General features: G+C 36.1%; 1 protein-coding gene across 4 annotated transcripts in view; it reads left to right on the top strand.

Moving 5' to 3' along the window:
- The first annotated feature begins 1,056 nt into the window (after positions 1-1,056).
- Positions 1,057-25,948, top strand: part of BRWD3 (bromodomain and WD repeat domain containing 3) — a 210,210-nt gene continuing 185,318 nt past the window's right edge. For all 4 annotated transcript variants that reach the window (XM_055338288.1, XM_055338287.1, XM_055338286.1 and 1 more), the window contains exons 1-6: positions 1,057-1,364; positions 1,486-1,544; positions 1,747-1,776; positions 2,163-2,222; positions 20,542-20,692; positions 22,230-22,328. In XM_055338288.1, coding sequence (XP_055194263.1) covers positions 1,334-1,364; positions 1,486-1,544; positions 1,747-1,776; positions 2,163-2,222; positions 20,542-20,692; positions 22,230-22,328 — 430 coding nt within the window. In that variant the 5' untranslated portion in view covers positions 1,057-1,333. The remainder of the gene's footprint in view (positions 1,365-1,485; positions 1,545-1,746; positions 1,777-2,162; positions 2,223-20,541; positions 20,693-22,229; positions 22,329-25,948) is intronic.

Genomic DNA, 25,948 nt, shown 5'->3' with positions numbered 1-25,948 from the left:
TCCCAAAGCTTGCATACAGATTTGTATACAGATTTGTATATATTATTTGCAATAATATATAAAACCACCTTGCATACCACATGTAATAATACATAAAAATCCATGGTTAGCATAAAACACTTTGGCAGTACTTGAAGACACAACTGAAAATTATCCTAAGGGAATGAGACAGTTATGGCACGTGTTAAACTTTCAGAAGGGGAAAATAATAAAATGCTTCATATTTGACAGCATATTTCCCCCACGACATCAGATTTTAGAACTGGTCGTTATAACAATATAAGCCCTGCACTCTGGACTGGTAAATAGAATATTTTCGTCTGGGAACAAAAACCATTTTGGGCAGCCCTGGTGGCGCAGCGGTTTAGCGCCGCCTGCAGCCCAGGGCGTGATCCTGGAGATCCAGGATCGAGTCCCGCGTCAGGCTCTCTGCATGGAGCCTGCTTCTCCCTCTGCCTGTGTCTCTGCCTCTCTCTCTGTCTCTGTGTCTCTATGAATAAATAAAATCTTAAAAAAAATTTTAAAGCAAAACAAGTGACGTTGAAATAGGGGCTCCTTTTCCTCCCTCAGTCACAAGATCCTTCAGTGGCTGGCCGCTTTTCGGCGAAGAGGCAAAAACAAAAACAAAAAAAAACAAAACCCAAAACAAAACAAAGCCTCTTCGGAAAAAGAAGAAAGCATCTGAATGAAGTCACCCCCTCACGTTTCCTCATTACAACGCCAGAGGGAAAGGTTCTCAACAGGAAAGAGATTGCCCTCACAGGAAGAGAAACGGACTCAGGCGCTCTCGGAAGAAAACTGCACCATGGAGTTCTACGACGTCAGCCAGAGCGCCGGCCGTCAATTAGCACCTCCCCCTGTTTCCGGGAGTGGTAGCTAGGCAACCGCCGGCCTCCGGTAGACCAGAGGATATTATGTTGCGTTAGTGCCCCTAGCGGGAAACGACGAGCACTGCAGGATCTTCTCAGTTTTTACCTCCCCTCTCTCCACCCCTTTTGCTCGTCCCCCCCTCCACAACTTCGGCTCCTCCCCTCTCTTCTCTCAGGCTCGCCAGCTCGTGCTCGCTCTCGCTCACTCGCTCTCTTGGTCGCTCTCTTGCTCTCTCTCTCTCTCTCTCCTTTCCGCCTCCTCAGCTCTTGGGCTAGAATATCTGTGGGTCGAAACGTGATGCGATGAATCCAAGAGAGACCAGAGAGACCGAAACTAGGACGAGGAGTAGGGCGGAAGCGGTGGGACTCCTGGGCATGGGGGCTTCACCACAATAGAGGCAGCGCCCCCACCCGCCCCCGCCAGCTCCTCCGGAGCAGAGCCCCCAAACCCCTTAGGGAAAAGGATGGCGGCGGCACCTACCCAGATCGAAGCCGGTGGGTAACTGTGTCTGGGGGCTAAGGAGATGGGAGCTTGGCGCGACGGCTGTCAGTTTCTTTTGAAAAAGCTTCTGTTTTTCTTTACCTCCCTCTCAACCTCTTTTTCCCCTTTTCACAGAGCTGTATTACCTGATCGCTAGATTCTTGCAGTCTGGACCCTGCAACAAATCCGCTCAGGTGAGAGGGAGAAGGAGATCTAGGAGACGTGGGGAATGGTCCCAATGGGGAAATCGAGGCATCGGGTGTGCGGTTTCACTGAGGGTGAGGGAAAGGCCGGCCTTGACTAGTCCTGCCGTCAGTGGCTGGGTTCTAAGTGGGGAGGGAGGAATGTGTTGATGGCCCTAGCTGCTCCTCATATCTGTGTTTCCCTTTTGCTCAGGTGCTAGTGCAGGAGCTCGAGGAGCATCAGGTACGCAGCCCCTTCGGGAAGAGGTGGGGAGGGCTGGGGTGAGACTGGAGGAAGAGGAGGGCAAGTCAGGGGCGGAGGACACGGGCTGGGAGGGAAGCTTGGATCTGGGCATTGGAGTGAACCAGCTTCTTCCCTCAAAGGGGGCGGATATCACCGGGGTCTTAACTCGTCCCTTCTTTTTTACCATGGGAGGCGGCTTTTCAATATTTCCTCCCCCTCGGCCTCCTTCCTACACTGGACTAGCTTTGGGGCAACAGCTATCGGACCTAGAAAAATACAGACGCCAGAGGGTCGGGGACCAGGACCCAGGTTGGTTCGGGTTCATTGGGAGCCAGGCCTATATATGGTTTGCCCACCCCCAACCCTTTCTTTTCTCCTGCCCCCAGTTGATTCCTCGCCGCTTAGACTGGGAGGGAAAAGAACACCGAAGAAGCTTCGAGGATCTGGTGAGTAAAGTTTTCATTTCAACTTAACCCAACTCTTTATCCACTCCCTCCCCACCTCGTTCCTCCAACCCGCTCCCGACCCCTCAGCCAACAGGGCTCTAGAGCTTTTTGCTGGGCCGAAGAACGACTGCCCCTTCCCCCCCCCCCCCCGCCGCCGCCAGTCGGAGAAAGGATACCTTGCCCTCCCCTTGGTTTCGCTTATTTCCACCCGAAAACTTTGAAGAATGTGAGTTAGTTATCAGAGATGCCGTTTTGTATATTATGAGTATGTTACAAACATTGAGAAAGGCCCATTGTAGGGGGAAAAGGGAGAGAAACCTGGGGGTTATCTTGGGGCACGTACCAAGGACTGACGTTGGCCAATGACAGCGTTCGTAACAGCCCAGAGTTCCGGATTAGTGGAAGAAAACTGTTTTCTGGTTGGTCCTGGCTTGAAATACGGGAACTGAGGCCAGGCTTAGTCTTCGCGGGTGGGGGTACGGGGGAGGGGGCTCAGGGGGGTTGTTAACCGACCCTGGATTGGGCAGAACGACACAATTAAAAATGATAGGAAGCATCAAGCAAATTCCAAAATTTGCCGGTTTTAGGTAATCGACTACCGAATAAAAAAGCATAATTATTGTATATATCACATGTTAGAAAATAGCTCATTAAATCATAGATCGCATTTCTGCATATACATTTTCACCAACAACTACGAATTATGACCTTTTTGAGAATTGGTGAAACATGATTTGGGGGTTTAGAAGAGACAACAGGGGTTATATTTTAAAATATACTTTAGTAAAGGACCAAAGGCATTGGATTGACTGTGTTGTTTTTCCTACAAATATAATTCATAGTGTACATGCACTTCTGTTCAGCATTGACACACACAAAAAGGTGATCTTGTTTTTATTTTTGGAAAGATGTCCCCTTGCATTAGCCTCTGGTACAGTGAATTGGGAGGAAATGAAAGGAGAAAGGGTAATGTTACTGAAATCTAAATTCAGCTATCTTTCTTTCAAATAAGATCCAAATGGAGGAAAATCACAGTTAAAGAAAGTTGAAGGGGTATGGTAGACTCTAAACATAAATATAATAATTTAATGACAATATTTAAATGATTTAGTATATTAAATTATAATAAGGCCATGTTAATAATTATGACTAAATAATTTTAGTTTGCTGACTAAATATTTTTTTGCATATCACAAAATAGTTTAGTATTGTGATATGGATAAACTTCATGTGTAATATTAATGGTACAAAATTCTCAGGTGGATAAAAATTATTTTGGGAAAGCTGCATGTATTATCAATGCATTTAATTTGTAGTCAGACTTTTTGTTGAAGTCCTGCCAAAAAAAGGGCAAAACAGTGCCTACCAATATCTATTTAAACACTTTTATAACTAAGGTGGTTTTGAAGATCGAGTTTTATACTGGGGTATATTGAATATATTTTCATTGACATTTGTCTCAAAGCAGACCATTTTAAGCAAATAGCAAAAGGTAACTTAAAAGTTTTTTAAAAATTACTTGGCAGTGATAAAAAGCAAATGGACATCAAAATAATTTAAAGCCTACTAACCACACACACACGTAAAACCAAACCAAACAAAACTCAAAATCCAGTTTACTGGACTTCCTTTCCTTATATTGTAAAGGCATATTTTTACATAATTGTAATCAGTGTCCATTTTAAGCTCTATGTTTTCTTAACATTTTAACATATAATTATATTTGAATGGACATTGTCATTTCAATGGTAAGAAAAGGTTTGTTACATTTAAGTTTGCTATGATTTGAATCAACATTAAGTTGAACATTTTAGGTTGCTTCCAGTCTTTCATTAATATCTTTGCGTAGTTAAGTACTCTTCTTTTTTCCTTTTTTTCTTTTCTTTGGATTTATTTTCCTGGGCAATATTTCTAAAGTGGAGTTTTCAGGTCAAAGGGTCTCATCAGTTTTATAACTTTACTTATATCTTAAAAAATTGCTTTCCAGAAGAGCAATTTCTGGAGAAGTTTCTCCAGAATTTCTCCAGAAGTACTAATTTCTCATGTTACCATAAAGGTACTTAGAGTGAATTTTTAAATATTTTTAAAATCTTTTAGTGGCTTTATTAGGTGAAATAGTCCCTAGTTGATTTAATTAGTTCTTTTTTTCATTATTTGTGAGGCTTAAATTTTAACCATTTATCTTTCTAATTGTTGTTAATCCATTTGTATATCCCTACATGTGCCTGATTTTCACATTTATCTTTTAAATTTTTTTATACTTCCGTACACATTATTACTTTTATATACACAAAATTTCATCTATTTTTTGAACATTGTCTATAGTTTAGTGTATCTTTTTTGTTTTTAATTTAAGTTTCATATTGTACAGAAGTTTTTATTTTTCTGGGATCTAGTGTTTCTAGGAATATTAAACTTTGATAATATGGTCCGGTCCTATTTTAAATTAAATATCTCTTCTCTACCTATGAATTTCTTTGTAAGGGAAGATGGGGTAAGGTTGAGTGAGAATTTGAACAGAAGGAAAAGAAATATTGTGGCTGAGAACTGAATGTGCTGAGTTAGATTGATTGTAGATGCATCATTTGTTTAGTTGCTTAGAATTATTTCACATTTGACTTTTGATTTTGTATGGCTTCATTGTGGAAGAGATGGGTTTTTTTCTTAGTGTAGGTATTTTTTCAAATGCTTTTAGAACAATGGATTTAGGGATCCCTGGGTGGCGCAGCGGTTTGGCGCTTGCCTTTGGCCCAGGGCGCGATCCTGGAGACTCAGGATCGAATCCCACGTCGGGCTCCCGGTGCGTGGAGCCTGCTTCTCCCTCTGCCTGTGTCTCTGCCTCTCTCTCTCTCACTGTGTGACTATCATAAATAAATAAAAAATTAAAAAAAATTTAAAAAAAAGAACAATGGATTTATACAATGTGATCTTTGATTTGCCTAAATGTTTCAGGTTGAAGTTTAGGGCAAGTATTAGTAGTAAAACCTTATGTACCTATAATATTTATAAGTAATATAATCTTATATGTTAAATTATATAGCAATACTTCAAAATGAAGGTGTACTAGGGTATAAAAAAGAATGAATACAAATGCATGGAGAGGTAAAGGATTATAAATAAGGATATCAAAACACTGAATTAAGATTGCATAGCCATGTATATTACATCTATGAAACAAAACTCCTGCCTTTCTATCTGTCCATGTATCTTCACTTAAATTGTATATGCTGCTTAACTTGGTTTATCTGGAAGAATATTAAGATAATAAGTTGGATTTCTTCAGCACTTCATTACTGTTATTATTATGCATTCTAGAGATCCCTCTTTTTCTTTCTTAAATCTGATTTTGTGTTTTATTTATAATTTGGAACACAAGGGAAGGTGGTATTTTGTTAAAGCTACTGGGAGGCAAATATTGACATATTCAGATCTGAAGTGTCTTTTAAAATATGAGAGTCTTTATACAAAATGTTTGTCAGTTTATGTTGAACTATAAAGTTTCTGAATATGACATTCAAAATAAAACATTCTAAATTAACTTTCAGAATTTTATGTAATGATAAAGGGAGAAATTTGAAGTCATGGTGAGTGTTTTTGAAGTTTGATCTGGACAGGTTTCATTTCTGCTTGACTCTTATTTACAATGTAATATAATTAGATTTGCTTCTTACAATTCATCTTGTGGTAGATAATTTAAATAATTACAGATGTCTGTTCATTTGTGGTGACCCTGTCGAACTGTTGGCTATTTTATTGCTTCCTCCTTGGAGCTTTACTGGGGACTACAAACACAGTAATGAGGGGTATGTTTGTATGTGTGTATTTAAATGAATAGTTTTTGTTAACATACAAATTTTATATATTGAAATTGTGACTTGGACACTTTTTAAAGGCATGTTTTAATATTTTATAAGCACTTTAAGGGGACTTGCATCGTAAGACTGAGCCAAAGGTATAATTATCTTTAGGTGTGGTATATATTTTTACATTTATTCAGCATTTTTCATCTATAGAATTGAAAGCCTTAATTAGTGCTTTCATTTGGAATGACATATATTGTATTACGTTTATTTTATATTCAAATTGAAAATATATTGAAAAAAAGTTTATCAAGATTGTATGTTCATTACTATCTTTTTAATGTGTATATCTATGATGATATTGTCATAAGAACTTGCATTTGCATATAATATATGCAAGTTTAAAAATGCTTTCACATTATCTCATTAGATCCTCAGCAAGTACTTTAAAATACTGTATTTGAATTCTAGACATACCTGTATCTTTTTTTACCTTACCTAGCTCTTGTTCTCTAATTACTAGTAATAGCTTAAATTGTCTATTAGAATAGTAGAATGATTTTTGAGTGCTGGTGGCATAATTATTGCATCCCTAAGTTTGGAAGTAATTTAATTGTGTGTGATTTATTGCCTGCTATGTGGATACCCAGTCATGTTTGGAAGAACAGAATGCATCCAGGGAAACAAAAAGGCATGTGTTACTCAACCCCAGTGTGGATATAGTGCCAACTGATAGGTCCTATGGTAGAGAGTAATTGATGCCTAGAAATTAGTGTTCCTCACTTTTTGATTTGTTTGAGCCATGTACATATATCTACACTTTCGCTTTCTACAATATGTTGGTTTTAGGTATTTGTCTAGATTGATCATTGTCTTTTTTTCACACTTTGGCCCTAAGAACATACTTTCAATGATTTAAATCCTAGGAAACTGGAATCTTAGTACAAATGAAATGGCATTAAGAAAGTGGAGATAGCTGCTGTTAGGGAGTCAGAATTTGGATTGGATGAATGTTCCTTTTACAATTTTGTTCTGAAAGCACCTTTGTCAATTTGAATATTAGTTTGTGTGTTTTTGTTCTTGGTTTACTGATGTTGATTACTGATTGTTTAATAAATAGTTTTTTTTGGTAGAAACCAAAAAAGTAATTTTAAGGTAATTTAGTGTTTGTTTGGGTCAATTTTCAGAGACGCCCTTGTTTGACATTTCTCATACAGGATTTTGTGAGTAGGAGAAAAGAAAATGAGATTTGGTTGGGAAGATAGTTTACTTGCTGAGAGACCCTGAGCAAGTTACTTAACCTCTGAAAGATGCAGTTTCCTCATTTGTAAAATAAAACTCCCTATCTCTTTTACAAGGTTGTTGTGTGAAACAAATGGGTTAAATATGAAAGAATGCATTTTGTTAATTGAAAATGCTGCGTAAATGAATTGGTACTGCATTTTAAAAATAGGCATAGAGGTGAATGGAAAATAGATATCTAAAGAACTATGACCCCAGATTTTATGTTATTGACTAGCTAATTATCACCACTTCATTTTCCTAATATTTTTATAAGGTGAGGGGCATATCAAACAGTACCACTGGAAAAAAAGTATTTAAAAAGTGTTAGAACTGAACCCAAAAATGAGTGCTTTGAAGTGCATCTGTATTAACTCAAACAAGAAATGATTGTTATGTCAAAAGATGTTTAGTGATATTTTCATTTTTATTAATTAGAGAAAGTAATTTGGTATGATACTGGTATAGTATTCACTGTATTTTAAGAAGTGGGAGATATGTCTTTCTGATATGTTGTTGCAGAGATCCTCAACTCTTGATTGATTTTTTCTTATCCTGAACTTATTTTCTATACATTATTGCTAAGTAATTTCTTGTATTTTAAATTATTTTGTTGAAGATGTTTTCTCATGCCCTTTAATATCTACCAAAAGATTATATAATATCTGGACCTCAGTTATTATTTGCGTAATTTTCTTAACTTTTGTTAGGAACATTTCATGATATATATTTCTTAGTCATATTTAATATGCTGGCCGGAATAGAGTTCTTTTATCGGACCTTTCTCTACTGAGAAACTTCTAGAATGTAGGGAGGTCATTTGTCCTTGTCTTGATATTATCTGCCTTCAAGGTTATAGTACTTTTGGTGCTTTCTTAAGGTACTGTAACCCAGAGAATATTTGAGCCTAGGTGGGTTGCTCTTCGCTGTCTTATTTCTGAGGAATTCTTAAAACTAATAGAAAAATAAATGCTATGAACAATACAAACATTTTCAAAGGACAGTGATAAGTGTTAAAACTTTGCAGCCCATTGTACAAACTAGTGGTATTACTCTAGTAGAAAAGTCTACCTGTTTTATTTGCCCTTTCTGCCCAGTTTTTCCCTTTTCATTTAAATTCAGCAAACATTAAAACTCAATACTTTATGATATAATATTGGAGTATTGCAAACATTTATATTTTACTGAGAAGTATCAAGAAAATAAACTTATTATTTTTTTGCGTTTTATTCTAGTCTTATTTTTTTGTACATGCGTATTTTCCCTTCAAAATCAGATCATCCTCTGAGTTTTTTATAACTTTTTTTTTAAGTTAATGTTGTGGGGGAGAATCTTAAACATTGAGGGATATTATGTGTTAGTCACTGTGCACAGTATGTTTACTGGGTAGGGGTACCTTTTATATTTGCCTGGAATGCCTTCCATTCCTTTTGTCTGTTCTTGTGAATTTTCACTTAGCCTTCAAGTGTGAAGTTAGACAGGAACCTCTACCCCTAGGCTGAAGTAGGTATTATATTTCTTTGCTTCTCTTAGCTCTTTGTATTACCTCTCAGCACTTGTTCTTTGATTTGTTTTATTTACTAGTTTGTTTCCCTCACTGAGACTGTGCATTCCCTTAGGGCAGCAGTTTAATTGTCTTCCCATCTCATCTCTATACATTAAATGTCTGAATGAATAAATGCACAAGTGAATGATTTTGTTTTTGTTTTACAAATCATATGAGGTAGTTATCCTTACTCCCTGTTTTACAGATGCAGAAGCTCAGGCTCTTAGACTGAGCAACTTTGCAGGTCACAGAGGTAGGAACTGAAGATGGTAGAAAAATGAAAATCTAAGTCCTTTCTACTGCTACAATTTCACACTGCTGGAAGGAGTAACAGCTAGTAAATTTTAGAGCCCAAATAATCTGGGCTTTCAGACTTCAAAGTACCATGCATATCTCTATATTATACTTATATTGATGTATGTGAAACCCTGATCTATTTTTCAAAATCTATTTTGTTTTCTGTCCCTAAATATAAAAAATAATGTGACTAGTTTTTTTATATGTACTTCACCCCTCCTCCCTTGCCCATACCAAAAAAAATAAAATCTCAGATAAAATATTATATTTCACTTCTTCAACGTATAGGCCCAGTTTGATTATTCATTTTGCCTGTGTAGTCATGATCTTAGAAAACAAAACACAGAAACAATTATCTTTGTATTTGTTTTTTTTTTTCACTTGACCTATAATTTCTAATAGCTAAGGTAAAAATGTTATTACTGCTCTCTGAAAATTAGTATTTCAAATGTAGTGCTTGGTATGGGCGTGGCACCCTGAAGTTAGGTACCTTTTGCATTTTATTCAGTTCTCTGCTGGATTCCTTTTAACAATTATGATGAGTAGGATCATTTCTGTGAACTCACTGGTCTTCTCACTTGTCATAATAATTCTGAAGTTTAGTAATTCATTTGTTAGGTTTGTTTTTTAAGTCGGCCAGTCTTCTTATCAAGAATGTTTATAATCCAGGATTCATTTAATTTCTTTCAGTTGATTTAAATTTATAGTTTTACTTTTTTTGCAGTCTTCATGATAGTTATTGCTATAATTTTTTAACTGCCTTAATAAGACAGTAATGGGAAGAACAATAGACGGGGAAACCCAGATTTCTGTACATTTACTGTGGCCATTGGACTTCACTTCTCCAAATCTGTTTTTCCTACTGTAAGATGTGAAGTTAGGTTGATTATGTATGAGGAAACTTCTAAATAACACCCTATAATTTAACTCCTTGGAGCTCTTTACAGAATAATATAGAAGTTTGAGTTATACTCTTGAACTTTGTTTTTAGAGAATGCTTTTCTTCTGTCGATATCAAAGTACTTATTGTGTTACTTGGGTCATTATATTCCAGGGAGAAAATGTGGTTAAATAACTGAAATTAGAATGTTTGAGCTTTAATTGAAAAGAGTGACTTATTATGTTGAGAATTTCATAGAATAATACATACTTTAAATATTAAATCTTATTACATCATGCATATTTCTAATACAGAATTTTTTAAAGACTTAAAAGTAATTACTGAGGGTAGATAAGAGTTATTAGGCTAAAAAAAGATCACCTTTAAAAAATTCCAACTTTAATCAAAGCAGATAGATTGAAATAAATGTCGACTATCACTTATAAATCCTGATATTTGATTTAGAAGAAATTATTATTGCAAGAACTGAGCTGGTATAGTGTAGAATCCTGTTGATATTGTTTAAAGGAGATGCTAGCATATTCAACTCAAATGTATTGTTATTGCTATTGTGTTGATAGAATCTGTGTTCACTACTGGTTCATAATCAAATTTTTATTGATTTTAGAGGAATGGACTTTTTTTGAATGGGGCCAGTTAGAAATTAAGCAATTTCCAATTGTATAGGGTAGAAATCAAACTTGTGAAATTTATTTAATAGCTTATAATAAAAGTCTTCAAGGTGGAGAATTTGGTGTAGATAAGCCCTGTTTGGTTGTTTTATTAATGATTCTGTATTTTAAAATCATTACCGAGGAATTGATAGAAAGATTACAAAATTGGCTGAAAATCAAACATCATTGTTTCTATAAAATGAAGTTGCCAGGTGACTAAAGATGTCAGTTTAGGATATACTTCTGACAGATTTTCTGTAAGAGGGTGATTCTAAAAAGAAAATTCATATTAGAGAACTATTTTCTGGATTATAGATGGCTAGATACATTGTAATTTCTAGGCCGATGAATAACTCTTAAAATAGTAATGGAATGAATAAAATAAAATTGATAAAAAGAAAATGCCAGCTAGGAAGGGCACTTGATGTAATGAGCACTTGGTGTTATATGTTAACTGATGTATCGCGAAATTCTACCCTGAAACTAATAATACACTATATGTTAACTAACTTGAATTTAAACAAAAAATAAAAACAACCCCCCCAAACCCAGGCAAACAAACAAAAAAGAAAATGCCAGTAAAGACATAAACTACCATCCTATGTAAAGCCTTCATGCAGTGTTTACTTGATGAAAAAATAATGGCTGATAAAGGAAGCCAAGTATATCTGAGACAGTGTTTTTTTTTTTTTAAAGAATTTTTTAATTTTTTATTTATTTACGATAGTCACAGAGAGAGAGAGAGAGGCAGAGACACAGGCAGAGGGAGAAACAGGCTCCATGCACCGGGAGCCCGACGTGGGATTCGATCCCGGGTCTCCAGGATCGCGCCCTGGGCCAAAGGCAGGCGCTAAACCGCTGGGCCACCCAGGGATCCCTGAGACAGTGTTGATGGGAAAAAAGACATAAGCTATTATAGATGTTCATATGCAGTATTTTAAAGTAGTTTTCTTTCAGATACATATTTTCTAGAGTACTTAGTATACTTACTTGAAGGCATATATAGGAAAATGTTCTAATGTGGAGGGAATGAATTACAAACTAGGATTTTTAGGATATCAGTGTTTGTAGATAATACTAGATTGAATTGAATCAGCTACTTTTTTTAAAGATTTTATTTATTTATTCATGAGAGACACACAGAGAGAGAGAGAGGCAGAGACACAGGCAGAGGGAGAAGCAGGCTCCAATGTAGGTAGCCTGACATGGGACTCAATCACAGGTCTCCAGGATCACGCCCTGAGCTGAAGGCAGCACTAAACTGCTGAGCCACCCGGGATGCCCGAATCACCTACTTTGACTTTAATAATACCTGTATGTTTAACTGAGAGGTGTTTCTGTGTAGTTATTTGCTTAGAAAACAAAACTAGAGATATGAGAAGTAATTGAAAGAATTTGCCCGATCCTTTGTCCCCATCCAGAAGCTAAACCTTTTAAATGCAGATATAAAATAACCAGGCTAGATTGCCATTCTTTCTGAGCATCATGACAGTTCCCAAGCCCCATTTATTTTGGTAGATTAAAATGAATTTTTCCTGGGACTTAAAAAGATAATTTGCAGGAAATAATTTTTAAAAATCACAATAGAATCATTTATTCACAGAATTCTGAATACATGTTGGATTGTAGTTCTTCAGCTTATGTTTTCTAAGAAAATACAAAAAGTACCTAGATAAGAGAATCTAAGATTTTTCCTCTTTATAGAGGAAGTGTCATGTGATATTTCTTATAGTTAGACTTTACTTTGGTTTTTTAATGTTCATTGATTCGCTGAACAAATAATTAACAAGAACATATATAATTGCTTCTTTCGAATCATTAGGGATGTTTTACAAAATTATTCTTTAATGTTGTATTGTTCTTGACCTGTTGATTATGTATTGATGTGAGGTCCTATGTGATGTTTTTTTATGTATATATATATATTTATATATATATTTACATATATATTTACATTTTTATTTATATTTATTTTTCCTTCTCTCTTTCTCTCCCTTTATGTCAAAATGAAAATATAGATGATCTTTTTATTTAAGGGTTTTTAATAGTCCAGTTCTCTGTTTGCTTCTTTAATAATTAGATTTTTATGAAACACCGTGGGGATTTGAACATTAGTGTAGATAAAAAATGAACAGTTTTGTTGTTTAATTTTCACATCCCTGTCTTCATATGTTTATCATCTTCAGAAATTTGCTTCTGTGTTTTAAAAATGAGTTAATGTTGTGATGAATTTTGAGTACATTGCTTATTTAGAGCATAATATTTATAAAAACATAATTTGATACTGTTTTGGAAACCAATTAACTTTTAAAAGGAACACCAGTTCTGTTTTTTTAAGTAGATATGTCCAGTTAATCCTTAAGGGATTTAGGAGAGAATATGGTGCAAGTAATACCTATTTTTTGTATCTCTATAATTTTTTTGTATATTATTTTTATTGGAGTTTGATTTGCCAATATATAGCATAACACTCAGTGCTCACCCTGTCAAGTACACCCCACAGTGCCCGACACCCAGTCACCCCAACCCCCCCCACCTCCCCTTCCACTACCCCTTGTTCATTTCCCAGAGTTAGGGGCTCTCATGTTCTGTCACCCTTTCTGATATTTCCCACTCATTTTCTCTCCTTTCCCCTATAATCCCTTTCACTATTTTTTATATTCTGCGAATGAATGAGACCATATACTGTTTGTCCTTCTCCAATTGACTTACTTCACTCAGCGTAATACCCTCCAGTTCTATCCACATTGAAGAAAATGGTGGGTATTCGTCGTTTCTAAAGGCTGAGTAATATTCCATTGTATATATAAACCACATCTTCTTGATCCATTCATCTTTTGATGGACACCAAAGCTCCTTCCACAGTTTGTCTATTGTGGACATTGCTGCTATAAACATTGGGGTGCAGGTGTCCTGCCATTTCACTGCATGTGTATCTTTGGGGTAAATCACCAGTAGTGCAATTGCTGGGTCCTAGGGTAGTTCTATTTTTAACTCTTTGAGGAACCTCCACACAGTTTTCTAGAGTGGCTGCACCAGTTCACATTCCCACCAACAGTGCAAGAGGGTTCCCCTTTCTCCACATCCTCTCCAACAGTTGTTGTTTTCTGTCTTGTTAATTTTCCCCATTCTCACTGGTGTGAGGTGGTACCTCATCATGGTTTTGATTTGTATTTCCCTGATGGCAAGTGAGGCGGAGCATTTTCTCGTGTGCTTGTTGGCCATGTCTCTGTCTTCTTTGGTGACATTTCTGTTCATGTCTTTTGCCCATTTCATGATTGGATTCTTTGTTTCTTTGCTGTTGAGTTTAATAAGTTCTTTATAGATCTTGGATACTAGCCCTTTATCTGCTAGGTCATTTGGAAATATCTTCTCCCATTCTGTAGGTAGTCTTTTAGATTTGTTGACTGTTTCTTTCACTGTGCAGAGGTTTTTATCTGGATGAAGTCCTACGAGTTCATTTTTGCTTTTGTTTCTCTTGCCTTTATGGATGTATCTTGCAAGAAGTTGCTGTGGCCAAGTTCAAAAAGAGTATTGTCTGTGTTCTCTAGGATTTTGATGGATTCTTGTCTCACATTTAGATCTTTCATCCATTTTGAGTTTATCTTTGTGTAAGTTTCATTCTTCTGCATGTGGCTGTCCAATTTCCCTAGCAGCATTTATTGAAGAGACTCCTTTTTCCAGTGGCTAGTCTTTCCTGCTTTGTCGAATATTAGTTGACCATAAAGTTGAGGGTCCATTTCTTGGTCCTATATTCTGCTCCATTGATCTACGTGTCTGTTTTTGTGCCAGTACCACACTGTCTTGATGATCACAGCTTTGAAGTACAACTTGAAATCTGGCATTGTGATGCCTCTGGCTCTGGTTTTCTTTTTCAATATTTCCCTGGCTATTCAGGGTCTTTTCTGATTCCACACAAATCTTAAGATTATTTGTTCCAATGCTCTGAAGAAAGTCCATGGGATTTTTATAGAGATTGTATTGAACACGTAAATTGAATTGACATTTTCACAATATTAATTCTTCCAATCCATCAGCATGGAATATTTTTCCATGTCTTTGTGTCTTCCTCAATTTCTTTCAGAAGTGTTCTGTAGATTTTAGGTTATAGATCCTCTACTTCTATGGTTAGATTTATTCCTAGGTATCTTATGCTTTTGGGTGCAGTTGTAAATGGGATTTATTCCTTAATTTCTCTTTCTTCAATCTCATTGTTAGTGTATAGAAATGCCACTGATTTCTGGGCGTTGATTTTGTATCCTGCCACACTGCTGAATTGCTGTATGAGTTCTAGCAATTTTGGGGTGGAGTCTTTTGGGTTTTCTACGTTCAGTATCATGTCTTCTGCAAAGAGGGAGAGTTTGGCTTCTTCTTTGCCAATGTGAATGCCTTTTATTTCTTTTTGTTGCTGGATTGCAGAGGCTAGGATTTCTAGTAGTATGTTGAATAGCAGTGGTGAGAGTGGACATCCCTGTTGTGTTCCTGATCTTAGGGGAAAGGCTCCCAGTGTTTCTCCATTGAGAATGATATTTGCTGTGGGCTTTTCCTAGATGACATTTAAGATTCTGAGGAATGTTCCCTCTGTTCCTACACTCTGAAGAGTTTTGATCAGGAATGGATGCTGTATTTTGTCAATTGCTTTCTCTGCATCTGTAGAGAGGATCATATGGTTCTTGTTTCTCTTGCTGGTTTGATCTATCACGTTGATTATTTTATGGGTGTTGAACCAGCCTTGCACCCTAGGGATAAATCCTAGTTCGTCATGGTGAATAATCTTAATGTACTGTTGGATCCTATTGGCTAGTATCTTGTTGAGAATTTTTGCATCTGTGTTCATCAGGGATATTGGTCTATAATTCTCCTTTTTGGTGGGGTCTTTGTCTGATTTTGCAATTAAGATGATGCTGGCCTCATAAAACGAGTTTGGAAGTATTCCGTCCCTTTCTATCTTTTGGACCAACTTTAGTAGAATAGGTATTGTTTCTTCTTTAAACGTTAGATAGAATTCCTCTAGGAAGCCATCTGACCCTGGACTTTTGTGCCTTGGAAGGTTTTTGATGACTGCTTCAATTTCCTCCCTGGTTATTGGCCTGTTCAGGTTTTCTATTTCTTTCTGTTCCATTTTTGATAGTTTGCGGTTTTCCAGAAATGCACCCATTTCTTCCAGGTTGCCTAATTTATTGGCGTATAGCTTCTCATAAGATGTTTTTAAAATCGTTTGTATTTCCTGGTGTTGGTAGTGATCTCTCCTTTTCATTCATGAGTTTATTAATTTTAGTCTTTTCTCTTTTGTTTTTAATAAGGCTGGCTAATGGTTTATCTATCTTATTAATTCTTTCAAAGAACCAACTCCGAGTTTTGTTGATCTGTTCTACAGTTCTCATTTCTATTTCATTGAGTTTTGCTGGAATCTTTATTAACTCTCTTCTTTTGCTGGGTGTAGTTTTTATTTGCTGTTTTTTCTCCAATTCCTTTGGGTGCAAGGTTAGCTTGTGTATTTGAGTTTTGTCCAATTTTTTTGAGGGATTCTTGTATTGCAATGTATTTCCCTCTTAGGACTGCTTTTGCTCTATTCCAACGATTTTGAACGGTTGCATCTTCATTCTCATTAGTTTCCATGAATCTTTTCAATTCTTCTCTAGTGTCTTGGTTGACCCTTTCATCTTTTAGCAGGATGTTCTTTAACCTTGAGATGTTTGAATTTCTTCCAAATTTCTTCTTGTGATTGAGTTCAAGTTTCAAAGCATTATGGTCCCAATTTTTTGGTATCAGTTGAGACCTGATTTGTGACCCAGTATGTGGTCTATTCTGGAGAAAGTTCCATTTGCACTTGAGAAGAATGTCTATTCAGTTGCCTTTGGATGTAAAGTTCTGTAAATATCTGTGAAATCCATCTGGTCCAGTGTATCATTTAATGCTCTTGTTTTTTTTGGAGCTGTTGTACTTAGAAGACCTGTTTTTGCTGAAAGTGCCGTGTTGAAGTCTCCCAGTATTAGTGTATTATCTAAGTATGTCTTTACTTTGTTTATTAATTGATTGATATACTTGGCAACTCCCACATTAGGGGCATAAATATTGATGATTGTTAGGTCCTCTTGTTAGATCCTTTAAGTATGATATAGTGTCCCTCTTCATCTCTTACTAGTCTTTGGGATTAATTTTAGTTTATCTGATATGAGGATTGCTACCCCTGCTTTCTTCTGAGGACCATTTGTATGTTAAATTGTTCTCCAACCTTTCCCTTTCAGGCTGTAGGTGTCCTTAGATATAAAATGAGTCTCTTGTAGATAGCAAATAGATGTGTTTTGTTTTTTATCCAGTATCAAACCTGGTGTCTTTTGATGGGATCATTTAGCCCATTCATGTTCAGAGTTACTATTGAAAGATATGAATTCAATGTCATTGTAATACCTATTAAGTCCCTGTTTTGTGGATTATTTCTTCGGGTTTCCTCTTTCTTTTACAGTGTCCCCCTTAATATTTCTTGCAGAGCTGGTTTGGTGGTCACATATTCTTTCAGTTTCTGCCTATCTTGGAAGTTCTTTATCTTTCCTTCTGTTCTGAATGAGAGCCTTGCTGGATAGAGTATTTTTAGCTGCATGTTATTCTCATTTAGGACCCTGAATATATCCTGCCAGCCCTTTCTGGCCTGCCAGGTCTCTGTGGAGAGGTCTGCTGTTAATCTAATATTTCGCCCCATGTGTTTAGGGATCTCTTGTCTCTTGCTGTTTTAAGGATTTTCTCTTTATCTTCGGAATTTGCAAGTTTCACTATTACATGTTGAGGTCGTGAATGGTTTTTATTGTATTTATGGGGGTATCTCTCTATCTCCTGAATCTGAATGCCTGTTTCCCTTCCTAAATTAGGGACGTTCTCAGCTGCGATTTGTTTAAATATGCTTTCTGTCCCTCTGTCCCACTCAGTGCCCTCTTGAACCCCAATTATATGTAGATTTTTCCTTCTGAGGATATCATGTATTTCCTTTAATCTTTCCTCAGGGTTTTTTATTTGTTTTTCTCTTTTTCCCTCAGCTTCCTTCTTTGCCAGTATCTTACTTCTATGTCACTCTTGATTCTACCTCATTAACCCTTGTTTGTAGGACCTCCAGTTTGGATTGCATGTCATTTAATTGATTTTAAATCCAGCCTGATTAGTTCTAGATTCTGCAGTCATGAAGTCTCTTAATTCCTTTATGTGTTTTGCCAGAGCCCACCAGTAGCTTTATAATTGTGCTTCTGAATCGGCTTTCTGACATCAAATTGTAATCCAAATTCTGTAACTCTGTGGGAAAGAGTAGTGTTTATGATTCTTTCTTTTGTGGTGAGTCCTTTTTCTAGTCATTTTGCTCAGTGTAAAGTGGCTGTATGAGTGTTTTGCATCAAGAATATTAACCACGACCTAAGTAAATTTCACCCTCGATAAGTCTGCCGAGGTCAGAGACCAGAAATTGAAAACCAAGATCAGAACGAAGTAACACAAAAGGGCCACTAAAGTGAAAAACAGATTTTCAAACAAAGTAGTAAAAAATAAAAGGCCAAGTATCCTAAAGAAGAAGAGAGAATAGAAAAAGAAAGGAGGATAAGGAAAAAAAAGAAAAAAAGTAGGGGTTACTGAGATATGGTGGTGGTGACAAAGTTGTAGTGGAGGGAGAATGTAATCTACCTGAGGGTTCCTAGAGCATGATCCTCTTGTTTCTGAGTATATTAAGTTTTATATGTTAGAAGATTCTCTGTTCCAAATTTATATAAACCAGAAATACTTGTAGAGGGCCCCAACATTGACCACCAAAACATAAATGATATAAAAGAAGGAGGCAGAATGGGAATAAGGAATTTCACAAAATGGACCAGCACAGTATACCACTTGGTTCTGGGTACTTACTGGTCATGTTTTAGAAGGTATTAACTTCTGGTATTGTAGAAAAATGAGGTAGAGAAAACAAAAACACAAAACAAACAACAAAAAACATATCATTTATATCTCCCCAAATTAATTTGGGTATGTTGAAGGGAATCTAGAAGTGGAAAATATATCTAGGACCTGTACTTGTAGAAATATGAAAATCAAAAAGGAAGAATCTTAGAAATGAAGAGGTGGTAAAATATTGTAGTTAACGTGGAAAAAGAGAAAAAAAGTATTAGAAAATTACAGTCTGATATAAAAACGAGTTGTCTGGAAAAAGGAGGGGTACCCTCTGGTTCTATATAGTGTAAATCCCTTGACTTCCTCTGGAGCTTTCCAGCCTGCTGGGTCAAGAACTTGCTCTTCCCCTGTTGTTCCAGCTGGTCTTATGGGGGAGGGGCTTGCTGTGGTGACTCTGGTGTGTGTACCTGGGGGAATTGACCCCTCCCCACAAGTGCTGGGCTCAGTGGGAGCTTTTTACCCTGTGAGGCCTCTGTTTCCTGGAGGCCCCACCTTTCCCAAGCACAGTGTGACACAAGGAAGAACAACACCTATGGCAGCGGCCTGTTCTCCATCCCTGGAATCAGCTCCCCACTTCACTACCGCAGGTCCCAGTCCACACTGGCCTAGATGCTCCCAGGACAGGGTACGCTGATCTGCATAGCTTGGAGGTGCCCGTGGGCTGTAGCGTCAGTCCCAGCTGTCCTCTGCCCTCCCTGTTTCCGCCAGTCCTAGGGGGAGCGCAGGATGGTGGGCTGTGTCGCCTGTCGCCCTGGGATCTGGGGCCTGTCCTGCTGGAATTGCGCTCTGGGGCTGCAGCTCCCAAAGGCACCGGGGCGCAGACCCTTCCACCCAGAGCCCCCGCCTGACTGGCTTCTCCCCAGTGCCCCACAGCCTGCGCACTCCAGCCCTTTACCGAAATCGGCCAGCGGAGTGTGGTGCCCTTTCTCTCAGGTGCGTTTCCTCTATTAGTGACTCCAGGAAACTAGAGGCTCCACTGCCCCTCCCCCTGCGATTCCGCTCAGCCCCCCCCCCTTTTTAAAGATTTTATTTATTTATTTATGAGAGACACAGGCAGAGGGAGAAGCAGGCTTCATGCAGGCAGCCCGATGTGGGATTCGATCCCAGGACTCCAGGATCATGCCATGAGCAGGCGCCAAACCTCTGAGCCATGGAGGGATCCCCTCGATTTCCCTTTAAATCACCTTTCTATCCGGGAAGAATCTGGTGTGGATTTTTTAAAGTTCCAGCTTTTTTGAGGCTGGGCTTTCCTGTCCCAGAGGCTCTCTGGTCTTAGCCTGGCCCCTTGCTGGGCCCCTCCCCCACTTGATTCTTTTTTATCCCCCCCCCACCTTCCTACCTTGTTAGATGCGAAAACCCTTCTCTCTGTAGCATTCTAGCTGTTCTCTCTTTAAATCTCAGGTCGATTTCATAGGTTTTCAGGATGGTTTGACAGTAATGTAGTTAAGTTGGTGGGGCCAGGTGATTTGAGGACTCCTAGTCCTCTGCCATGTTGCCTGAAGCCTATTCTTATCACTTGTATAGAATCTAGATTCTCTGATTTTTGAACAGTTCATCATTACTGAATAGATCAATTTACCAGAAGAGTTTACCCATTGTCTTTGTAGTTTAATTTTAGGCATGTACACTTTTGCTGTTTTGCAATACTTATTTCATAAGATTAACAGCTAAGCAAATGATTTAATCAAGGCATGTAAAAGTGAGTTTGAGTGCCATACCATTTAAATGTTATCATTTAGATGTGCTTAATTTTTGTAGCTGTTTCCTTAATTTGGTTGAAATATTTAATGTTTAAAATGTTATTTTCCTGATTCTGTAGATAAAAATTATACTTTGTTCCAAGATGGAATGGTTTGGTAATGGATTAAATTATGTTTTTAAACCAAATTGGTTTTCCTGTTTTATTTATGCTTTTTAGGTGGCAGCCAATGCACACATTCCTCCAGACTACCTCCTTAAAATTTGTGAGCGGATTGGTCCCTTACTAGATAAGGAGATCCCTCAGAGTGTTCCTGGGGTACAGACATTACTAGGTGTTGGTCGGCAATCTCTGTTACGGGATGCCAAAGGTAAGATTTTCAGTTTTTAGAGGAAGAAATGGATAAGGGCTTATTTTTATGTTAAGCAAATATTCCCATGCTTTCCGAAATACTAGTTTTCTTCTAGCTTTCCTTATTTTTCCAATCTTATTCTTATTTTCTTAGTGTACAAGTAAATTTTTAGAGTCCTAAAAGGAGCCCTCTACCATAAAATAGTGAATGCAATAGAGGTAAATAATATAAATATTTTTTAATCCTGTGAAATAGAGATGTTAAAACATCACTGCTTTGATTAATGTAGTATGAATGCTTAAAATAGTCTTTCATTATATTTTATTATTTTTAAGTAATTATGAGTCTTTATATCATCCTAATCACATTGTATATTATAATAGGTAAATGAAAAATGATATATTAACATTTATATATGACATATAAACATTTTTATAATTGGAAATATTAAAAAAAGAAAATATTAAAAAATATATCAATCTATTAGTGACTGTTCAATAATAGTTTTTCTACTCTACTGTTTTTCAGTTTTAAAGATTTTCCCCAAAGTTTTTCATGGAACCCCAATATGTAAAATATATAAAGTAGTATTTTATGAACATAAAAATATGAAAATAGGCTGCCTGTTTAGTTTAATAAAACTTCAGGTCCAGCAACTAATTTGTTTTGTTTTATTAGCATCATGTCTTTAAAAATTCTAATTCACAACAGTAAATAGCTTCAAAAATACCAGTTTTAAACATCTCATTTTATAATATAAGGAAATTCTTCAAATCAGTTAATTTGGAAGCTTTTGAGAGAGCAGTATAGGGGTGCTTGGTTGGCTAAGTTGGTTAAAGTGTCAAATTCTTGATTTCAGCTCATGTCATGATGTCAGGGTTGTGAAACTGAGCCCCGTGTTGGGCTCCATGCCTAGTGTGGAGCTTGCTTTGGATTCTCTCTCTCCCATTCCCTCTGCCCCTCCCCTCAAAAAAAGAGTAGTGCAATATTTTTTATCACAGTTGAATTATTAGGAATATGTCCTATTTGCTTGAGCTTTTGACATAAAGGACAAAACCATAACTATTTATAGTCAGTTATCATCTGATAAGGCAGTATTGATACCTATTGTGGCACAGTTTGCAGGCACTCCATAATGTGACTGTGTACCAAGTATAAATATTTCTGAATTTTACCTGGCATACTTGTGCTATAGTTGTAACCTTGCTTATATAGTTTTATATAATTAGAAATGTATAAGCCTAAAGATCAAGAAGGACCAATATAAAATTAAAACCTTATTAATCCCTGACATATTTACATAAGATTCAAATACACACCTAATAAAAGCTCTAAGTTCTAGAAACAAAATATCCTGGTGATATATTAAAATGTTGTTGTTTACCAGTCATAATATTTTATAACATGTTTAAAATTATACACATTAATTTTTATTGTGGTAAGGGTTAAAAATATTTCCAACAAATGAAATTGAAAGCAGACATTTACCTCTAAGGTACAATTTAAAATAAAACACTGTTTATTTCTTGACTAACTTTTCAATCTTTTTGAATAGACTGTAAGAGTACACTATGGAATGGGTCTGCTTTTGCAGCTCTACATAGAGGCAGACCTCCAGAACTACCTGTAAATTATGTGAAACCTCCAAATGTGGGTGAGTAATATCCATGTGAGCTATGAACATGTTCTTGATTTGTTTCTTCCTGATCTCATTATACAGCCAAAAATAGGTAACAGAATTAAATTTGAAGTATAAACAATCTGCTTACATTCAAGGAATTTCTTAGTCCAACTTTTTAAAGCATTTTTTAATGTAATTATGTTTTTGTGTTCTTGTTTTCTTTCTTTTTTCTTCTTTCTTTCTTTCTTTCTTTCTTTCTTTCTTTCTTTCTTTCTTCTTGCTTTCTTTCTTCCTTTCTTCTTTTTCTTTCTTTCTTCTTAGCAGATGCATTTCCTTTATATATACTATAGGTGTTTTTAACCATATGGATGTCTATTTACATATCTAGGTACTGAGCTTAAAGATTTTACAGGGAACTATGTAAAGATAACTTTCAGAACAAAACATAATACATTCTGCTTATATCTGTTTGCTAAAAATAATGATGTGATTGATTTCATATGTCTTTATTAAAACAAAAAAGTCACTCCTCCCCCTTTTAGTTTACTGAAATTCACATGTTCCATTCAAATTATTCCTGGGGCATCTCTAGCCAGACCATTATGAAGAGATACTACTAGTGGTTTCCAAGGAAATGTAGCTACAAAACCATTTGTACTAAAACTTAACTCTTAAAAAGAATGTATAAATAGCTGGATGAGTAATTGTCACTCTGCTTTCCTATTTTCTCACTCTTCTAAACAATTATTTTATATAGTGCCTAGGGCCTAGAGAATATTCCTTAAATTCAAATTGAAAAATAAAAATACATTTTAAAAGGAATACTATCTTATATAATAAGCCTATTGAAGTTACCCCAAGAGGTTAAACAAATTTAGGCTATAATTTCAAAAGTTATTTAGACAAAATTATTGATAAAAATTCATAAGGGTTATTGAAATAAATTAGATGTTTCCATATACATTACTAACAATACTATTCCATGGCCTAGATGTTATTGGGTGAAGAAGACTACTGATGTGGGTCTAATTGGAAATGATATTTTTAACATTTCTTTTTCATTTTCAGGGGTAGTTTGCTTACCCTTTAGAATTTTCCAGTGTTCACTTTTCCTCTTTATTACGAATAAAGCTTTATTCATAATTAACTTATTAACTTGAATTAAGATGCCTCTTATTATTCATGCATTAATTTATGTTCAAAAGATTCAATATTTTTAACTACACTATCAACATTATTTAAAATGCTTTATACTTCTATAAATGGTCACATGTAAAGTGCTGAAGAGTAGCATTTAGAGTATTAGGTTCCATCTTTCTTTAGTCTTTCTTCCCTTCCCTTTTTAAAAACTATTTTAACTATATACATTCAGACTTTTACCGGTTTTATACAGTGAACACTTTACATTCTGACCTAGATCACTTTGTTATTTTTATTGTAACTGCTTAGGAATTTCAGTGTTCCTGGCATTGATGCTTTTACATTCTTAATTCTGCCTTATAATTTGAAGAGGAGGTATTACAATAGAAATGATTCAACCCTGATGTATTTTCATGTAGTATATACTGGTCAAAAACATTTAAGTTTAGGATATTTAGAATTCACAACCTGGTAAAAACTCGAGGAGTTGTCTAGGAAAGTAGCAAGATGAGTAAGAAGTCTTTTAAATTTGTGATTTAAGGGTTATCTCATTAAGGGGTATGTACAGTTCTGTATAGCTACTTTAAAATCAATCAGTTTTATAGTTTCCCAATGTAAATAAAATTTAATCAAGATTAAGTGAGGCACCTGGGTGGCTCATTCTGTTGAGCATCTGACTCTTGGTTTGGCTCAGGTTGTGATCTCATGGGTCATGATCTCTTGGGTCCTGAGATTGAGCCTCCTGTGGGGCTCTGTGCTCATCAGGGAGACTGCTTGAAAGGTTCTCTCTGCTCCATCCCCAACTTGATCCCTTGGGTGTATACGCAAGTTCTTTCTCAAGTAAATAAGTCTTAAACACTTAATCAAGAAGATGATCTTGAAAATTTAATTAATGAATCTTAGAACTTTAGCAACACTATTTTTAAAAATTATTTATTTGTTAAAAAACTTTATTTTGAGAGATAGAAAGAGCCAGGGGGAGGGTTGGTGGTTAGAGGGGCAGAGGGAGAAGGAGAGAGAGAATCTTAAGCAGACTGCATCCCGTGACCCTGGGATCATGAACTAGGCCAAAATCAAGAGTTGGATGCTTAACTGACTTAGCCACCCAGGTGCCCCAACAGCACCATTTTGTAATAGAAGTGTTTCTTGGTCAAGTAAATGTGGGAAACACTGAGTTTAAAAAAATTATAGAAATAAATCAATGCATGTAGGACTGCTCAGAGCCTTTCATATGCTAAATGCATTGTAAATTACCATATGGGGAACATTTCCTAGATAATTTAACAGTAGAAACCCTTTTTCCAAAATATGTGTAACATTCTGAAAATTTCTTGGAAACAGATTTGAGAAACTGGATAATAATCCCTAATTACACCAGAAAAAGCCAAAGTCTAGAGAAGCATGGGACTGGTATAAGTTACACTGCTTGCCTTCCAGTCTATTTCTATACCGTATTTTCTTAATATAACCGATCTATACTTATAGGGCACCAAAGATAGAAGATTAGCCATATTACATATAAACATGCATTATTTATTTATTTATTTAGATTTACTTTTTATTTATTTTTAGAGAAAGAGAGTATATGTGGGTGGGGCAGAGAGAATAGGAGGAAGCAATCTCCTTACTGAGTGGGGACCCTGAAGTGGGGTTAGATCTCAGGACCCTGAGATCATGACTTGAGCCAAATCATAGAGTTGAACACAAGTGACTGATCCACTCAGGAGACCTTATTACTTTTTATTTTTTAAGTCAAATATATTATGGTATAATTTCTATTAAATAAAATTTTCCCCTTTATAAGTTTGTAGTCCAATGAGTTTTGACAAATATATACATTTGTGTAACAGCACAATAAAAGTGTAGGATATTTCTGTCACCTCCTGAATTTCTTCATCTCATTGCAGTCAATCCTCTGCCCCTCCGGGTATTCCTGGAAAACAGGAAGTTTGTCCACTCTACTTTTGCCTCATTTACAATTTCATCTGAATGAAATAATAAGCATGTAGCCTTTTGTTTATATCTGATTTTGCTTGGAGCCTAATGATTTTTGATTTATGCATGTCATTTCATGTATCAGTAATTTATTCCTTTTTATTACCAAGCAATATTTTATTGTATGAATGGATATACCATGATATGTTTGTCAGTTCTTCAGTTGATAGGCATTTGAGGTGTTTCAGATTTTGGCTATTTTAAATAAAACTACTATATACTTTTTAATATATATCTTTGCATGAACATTTGTTTTCATTTCTCTTGGGTAAATATCTAGCTAATGGGATTGTTGGGTCATATGGTAAGTATGGGTTTAACTTTATAAGAAACTGCCAAATTGTTATGAAAGTGACTATTACATTTTGTATTCCTACAGCAATGTATAATTTTAGAATTAGCTTCTTAATTTCTATCCAGAAACAACTAGGATTTTGTTTGGGATTACCTTGAATATGTAGATAATATGGGGGAAATTAACATACTAACAACATTGAATCATACAATCCAGAGCATGG

This window comes from Nyctereutes procyonoides, unplaced genomic scaffold, assembly GCF_905146905.1.
Source record: "Nyctereutes procyonoides isolate TBG_1078 unplaced genomic scaffold, NYPRO_anot_genome, whole genome shotgun sequence".
NCBI lineage: Eukaryota > Metazoa > Chordata > Mammalia > Carnivora > Canidae > Nyctereutes > Nyctereutes procyonoides.
This window is presented reverse-complemented; position numbering and strand designations above follow the sequence as displayed.